Genomic DNA, 7,162 nt, shown 5'->3' on the forward strand with positions numbered 1-7,162 from the left:
CGTCATCAACTCAGAAAATGACTGACACATCATGGTGTCAATGAACTCTCATGTGGTTCAGTGACAGATACATTATGGGGTTGACTGCTCTCCTCTCAGTCTTTGACAGACACAGCATGGAGTCAATCTGCACTCCTCTCAGTCACTGACACATATATCATGGGGCCAGTCTGCTCTCCTCTAAGTAAATGACTGGCAAATCATAGGATCGGTCTGCTCCCCTCTCAGTCACTGACAGAAACATTATGGGATCAGTCTGCTCTTCTCTCTGTTATTGCCTGGTGCATTTATGATCAGCCTGCTCTCCACTCAGTAAATGACTGATGTGTCATGGTGTCAGTGTGCTCTCCCATGGGTCAGTGACAGATAAATCTTTGGATCTGACTGCTCTCCTTCTCAGTTACTGACAGATACATCATGGAGTCAGTCTGCTCTCCTCTCAGTCACTGACAGATAAATCATGGTGTCGGTCCGCTCTCCTCTCAATTAAGGACAGGCACATCATGGGGTCAGTCTGCTCTCCTCTCAGTCACTGACAGATGTATCATGGGGTCAGTCTGCTCTCCTCTCAGTCACTGACAGATACATCATGGGGTAAGTCTGCTCTCTTCTCAGTCACTGACAGATACATCATGGAGTCAGTCTGCTCTCCTCCCAGTCACTGACAGATACATCATGGGGTCAGTCTGCTCTCCTCTCAGTCACTGACAGATACATCATGGGTCAGTCTGCTCTCATCTCTGTCATTGACACATATATCATGGGGTCAGTCTGCTCTCATCTCTGTCATTGACACATATATCATGGGGTCAGTCTGTTTTCCTGTCAGTCACTGACAGATACATCATCAGAGGAGAGCAGACTGATCCAATGATGTGTCTGTCAGTAACTGAGAGGAGAGCAGACTGACCCCATGACATATCTTTCAGTAACTGAGGGGAGAGCAGAGTTATCCAATGATGTATCTGTCTGAGACAGAGAGGAGAGCAGACTGACCCCATGACATATCTTTCAGTAACTGAGGGGAGAGCAGAGTTATCCAATGATGTATCTGTCTGAGACAGAGAAGAGAGCAGACTGACTCCATGATGTATCTGTCAGTGACTGAGAGGAGAGCAGACTGACCCCATGATGTGCCTGTCCTTAATTGAGAGGAGAGCGGACCGACTCCATGATTTATCTGTCAGTGACTGAGAGGAGAGCGGACTGACCCCATGACATATCTTTCAGTAACTGAGGGGAGAGCAGAGTTATCCAATGATGTATCTGTCTGAGACAGAGAAGAGAGCAGACTGACTCCATGATTTATCTGTCAGTGACTGAGAGGATAAGCTGATGAGATCTGATTCAGAGAATCAAAATTATGAGCAACCTGGACATCATAAATAATGATAACTATTTATTTGTCGTATAAGGAGCAAGGATGAGACACTCAAGGGGGAATTGCTAAGAATTTTTTTATTATTATGTTAGAAATGGCATGAAAGGTCTCGGAAAAAGCAAGAGCTTGGTTTATCAATGCCCATTCTGCAATTTGTAAACACTTTGTTTCTCTCATTGCTGCTAAACTGATGCATACGTGCATTTTTGTCTGAACTTGACAGATTACAAATTTCAACATCATACAAATATCTTCGCTAAAAGCGTCATATAGATGTTCCAATTATAATTAATAATTGTCTGTGGGAACTAAGTCTTTCCTTCCATGATACCTTCTGTTTTGAAGTTTTACAAAGAGATTTTCCCACAGAATCCGTCGATGCACAGTGATGATGACTTGTTCAGGTCTATTGTTTCATTAATGTGCACCATATAATTGTTTGTTTGCATTGGTTATGTCATTGTGTTATTCTATACTCACTTTAATTTCAAAAGAATACTGGTTCACAAACTTGTTTTTCAAATGATTTTCAGTAACAACTGAAAGAAGGTTCCTTGCAGAAATTTTAATCAGAGGGCAATGCTAAACTCAAAATGCATTAATGTCATTAGTTTTTAATACATTTTCCATTCAGCGTAATTAGGAATGTTATACCGTGCTTCAGCTCTGCTCGGAATTTCTTTTGTGTTATTCCATAAATGCATGTGTTTGTTGATGAACTGAGTAATTGCAGCTTAACTCCAACCTGCTGAACTATGTAAACGCGTCCATCAAAATATTTGCTTTGATATTGACAATTTACCAGTTGCCACGTCATTGAGTGCACAACAGTTGTCATCCATAACAGTATGAAGTTGGCTGATAGAGCGAACAACAAAATCATGGAATTTCGCCGATTCTCCATCTCTGGATCATTATGATTCTTGCTTGTACTTCGCAGTGCCTTGCGTACTTTACTTGTTGCAATAATATGCTTAATGGTTAACACATTAAAGACTAATATCATACATATCGGTAATAAAGGGTTAACAATACTTTCGATGCATTCATATGCCTTCCAGAAAAATGAAGTCGCGTAATCTGGTTTTCCAGTGCAGAACCAGGGAATATTCTTGATCACAATCACTGGCTGGTATAAAAAGAATATAGGAATGCTACGCAAACAACTTCCCATGAAAATGACTGATAGAATCACAGTTACTGTTCTCTTTCGACAGTATTTCTGCTTAAAATTTGAATAGCAAATAGCTGCACATCGATCGAATGTAAACGCAACAGTAAACCACACTGAACAATCAATTGACACATTATACAGAGCATGTCTGAGTGAGCAAACAGGGGTCAGCAGCAAGAAAGAAACTGGAAAATACATGTGATTTAAACGATGCATAAGCACATCAGTCACTGTCACAGCGAGATCAGCTGCTGCCATGGCTAAGAGATAGTAAGTGATGCATTCAGAGAGACCACACTTCCCCCGGGCTAGAATCACGATTGCCACAATGTTAACTGTTAAAACAGGATTCCGAATATATGTTAATATCACCATAATGGTTTTCGATACGAACATATCAATGATGTGTCTGATTTCAATTCCATAAGAATTCGATGCTTATGTGTACTTTCACTTGCGTATGAATAGTACTCATCTAAACAGATTTCATCCATTGTGATGACATAATCAATCCCAATAAAGTTGTGGATGCTACACTGAATAAATTACATTAAAACGCAAGAAGGATAATCCTACTGGAGAATTAGAGGAAGGAAATAAGATGGTTCATGTATTTTCTTAATGAATTCACAAACTTTACACAGCACTGTAAACTAAAATATACATTGAATTGTCCTAATCCTGTCAACCAGCCTAACTGACTGAATAAATAAAATGGCACACATTTCCTGGACCGTTAAAGCAGAGAAATGATTGAAACCTGTAATTAATTAACAATAATGAAATTTCAATTTATACATTTAAAGAAAACTTATTGAAATGGGACCATGTAAAATAGTGAATGCACAAAATGTTAAACAATTTGCAGAATTTGGAGAATAATATTTTGGAAAGAAGTAGCAGAGACACTTTTGGATGAGTATTATTTACAATTTGCTGGAACCTGGTAATTGTAAAATAGTTATGATTTAATAACAAATATTTACATGGTACAAGCTGTCAGGTGCTCCCATGACCAGACATTGGAAGAAGGTCTCAAAGTCACCTGCACTCTGTCCATCTACACTCAGGAACCCAAGTAAGGTCTTCTTCAGCAGAATTGCAGCTTGATCTGTTGACTTCAGTTGGCTTTTTTTTGGTATTTCAAATCCCTTTATCTCTGTTCCTGTGTAGCTCCATCTGTTGCTCTCTCTCTGTCTACATTCCACAGTGAACCTATGCATTATTTTTGGAGAGTTACTAATTCTAACTTACATGAAGAAAATTGTCAAAATAAAAGCAAAGAGCTTGACACTGTGACATCCACACATGGTGGTTTAGTAGGATTTGAACAAGCTTGCCCATCATTGCTCAGACCATTGAGTACATGAGTTGGGACATCACACTGAGTTTGTACAAGATGTTGCTGAGGAAACTTTCAGTGTGCTCTGTACATCCATGTTCACCCTGCCACAGAAAAGCAATGACTAAATTGGACACCTTTCAGAAAAGGATATTACCAGGGTGTTGCTGGGTCAGAATGCAATTAAGGGACTGAATAAGCTTCTCTTTTATTCACTGGAACCTAGAAGGTTGAGGGCTGACCTGGTAGAGGTTTATGTAATCACGAGGGGTGTCGAATAGGAACATTCTTACTCCTAGGGTGCGGGTGTCAATAGTAGGAGGCGCAATTTCTCTGAGAGGAGATAGCCTGGAAAGGGACCTAAAGGGGCAACATTTTATCACACAGGGATGCAGTCTCAGTGCAACACAGTGCAAGACATTTGGACTGGTACCTCAACAGGAAATGTTTAGAAGGAAAGTGGACAAAGAGAGGTAAATAGGATTAATTTAGTTTTCGGAAATTTGGTTGGCCTGGCCGAGTTGGGTCAAAGCATCGGTTTTCCTGCTCTATAACTCTCTCACTCTGTGACTTTAGACTGGATCAGGAATATTATCTGCAAAATGCAAAAGTGTTAAAAAAAAATCAAATGGGCTCCAGTTTGCCAAGGATACATTTGCACAGACTTGGACAATATTATCCCCAAAACTTCGAAGTTCAGAAATATACCTATTCAGTAGATTTTCAACTGAGTTCCAAATCTGATTCAAGCTACTTTCAGACAGTCTTGTTCGACTGAACACAAAGTTAATTCCCCTTTCTTTCATTGACCTAAAGCTATGGAAACACGTCCAAAAAAATAAAGACATATTGTGAACTTAAGACATGAGACATCGTAGTGGGGACTTTAGGCCATATTGAAACCCAGTGTTAGAAACAAGTGACTAATTTTCAAATACTCCAGTCAAAGGGTATTCATTTGTTGTATCATGTTTGTGTATAATTGGAATCCAAAACAAAAACAACAATCAGAATTCAATGAAAATGCATTACTGTGAAGTGACAAAATCAAATGCTTTTTGCACTAGATTGTGCAACACACAGAGAGGGCACGGAGGCGAACCAAGTCTAAAATGAAGAGACCAAAATATGTGTATCTTGATTAGCAGATGTCATTGTGAAACAGAATAAATAAACACTTACACTGTCTATATTCGATGGCAATGAGTAAACAACTGAACAAAATGAGCAACTTCCAAAAAAATTGCGACCATATGTGGCAGGTTCAAAAAAAATAAACAAAGTTTGGTACATTCAACAGCTTGGTTTAATACGCTACCTGGTATGGCAATGATTGCAAGGACTAGGAAGTAAATGCGTTCCACTTCATAAATTACTGGATATTCCATTCCACACGAGATGAAAATAACATGTCACACTCGGAACGAGGTAAACATGAAATGAGTGACATATCAGCAGAGGCCTTAATAGTAGTGAAACGGAGCATTTGGGGAATTAATTAACAATTGCACATCACAACAGTCGATGGTTACAGATGGAAAGCAATAACAGATTGGGTTAACCATTTTACTCAGTTTGAGAACAATTCAACCAAATAGGGAATGGAATGCATGTAACAATACAAAGTTGGTTTCGCATTTGACAGAATGTAAAAAACACCAAATAGGTTAAAATATATATTGGGTTGAATAGGTTTCTATGTATTTCTATATACCGTAAATTTATAAACATCACAACAAGACCACAATAACTAGAAATAAGATCATTGTGGTGCATCACCAAGAATTAAAGATTGTTCAAGTAACACTTGCTTAAAATATTCACTTTTGACTTATTGCGTTTTAATTTATGTCTTCATTGACCTGTGGCAGTCTGACGACCAAAGCAGATTTGGAAAATGTGATCAACACTCGAAGTGGCAGCTCATATTTAACTCACTGAAGGTTACAAGAATCCACGATCTAACATTTCGTTTTAAAACCATTGGTTACAATCTCAGAAGTGTAATCAAACTTGTCTTGAAATGTACAGGTAAATCTCTGTTGGTTGGGGAAGGGTCCTTTGGGACCTAGGACAGGCGTGAGGGCAGAGGTGTTGGCCCAGGTTTTGCACTTCCTGCAGTGGCAGGGGATGGTGCCGGGTGTGGAGGGTTGGTTGATGGGGGGCATGTACCTAACAAGGGAGGCAAGATGCAATGATCTCTATGGAAGGTAGATAGGAGTCGGGAGGGAAATATATCACTGGTGTTGGAATCTGTTTGTGGGTGGGCAGAAATGGCAGGGGATGATATGATGCATCCAGAAGTGGGTACATTTTTGAGGGGGTGGAAGTTGAAGACCAGACAGGTGCTTGTTGCGATTAGAGTGGTGGGGTTCAATGGTGGAGTTGTGGGAAGTGGAGGAGATGCCCTGGAGGACATCGCCATCCACGTGGGAGAGGAATTTGTGCTCTTTGAAGAAGGAAGCCATCTAGGATATTCTATGGTGGAATTGGTCCTCCTCAGAGCAGCTGCAACGGAGGCCATATTGCAAATGACACAAAAGTAGATGGAGGGACAGGTAGATTTCGTGAAGCAGGAATGCTGTAGAAGGATTTGGACAGGCTCAGAGAGTGGACACAGAAGTGGAAGATAGAATACAATGTGGGAAGGTGTGAGGTTATGCACTTTGGTAGGAAGACTAGACACCCAAACCATTTTCTAGGGCTTCAGAAATTTAACCTGCAAAGGAACTTGTCAGTCTTAGTTCAGGAATTCTCTGAAGGTTAACATGTATGTTCAGTAGGCAGTTTAGAATGCAAATACCATTTTAAACATTTATTGCAAGGGGCAGAGATGTGCTGCTGAGGCTGTATCAGCTCAAGTCAGACTGCAATTGGAATACTGTGAGTGGTTTGCAGCCCTGTATTTGACAAAGGATGTTCTGCTGTTGAAGGCAGTCAACAAGAATGATCCTAGGCTGATGTGCTTTTCATACACACAGCAGTTTAGGGCTCTTGGTCTGTAATCGATGGCATTTAGAGTCATAAAGGGGATATAGGAAGGATAGAAAAGGAGGCCAACAATGTGCTGGAGAAATAGTATTTTTGGTTAAGGTAAATATTACTGCTGTAACTAGAGAAAACATTTCTTCAAAAAAATCAACAGTGAAAATATATGGTTCCAGTTTCGAAATGAGAAAGGAATGATCACCTTTGATGGGATTGTACTATAGGCCCCCCCAATAGTCAGAGAGAAACTGATGAACAAGTATATCGTGATATCTCA

At 39.9% G+C, this 7,162-nt stretch overlaps 1 protein-coding gene across 1 annotated transcript; it reads right to left on the reverse strand.

Moving 5' to 3' along the window:
- Window positions 1-1,988: 1,988 nt before the first annotated feature.
- Window positions 1,989-2,930, reverse strand: LOC140492442 (probable G-protein coupled receptor 139). Its single transcript, XM_072591331.1, has one exon. It carries the CDS (start codon window positions 2,928-2,930, stop codon window positions 1,989-1,991), a length of 942 nt encoding a protein of 313 aa, XP_072447432.1.
- Between the last annotated feature and the right edge of the window lie 4,232 nt (window positions 2,931-7,162).

Source organism: Chiloscyllium punctatum, chromosome 21 (assembly GCF_047496795.1).
Source record: "Chiloscyllium punctatum isolate Juve2018m chromosome 21, sChiPun1.3, whole genome shotgun sequence".
Taxonomy (NCBI): domain Eukaryota; kingdom Metazoa; phylum Chordata; class Chondrichthyes; order Orectolobiformes; family Hemiscylliidae; genus Chiloscyllium; species Chiloscyllium punctatum.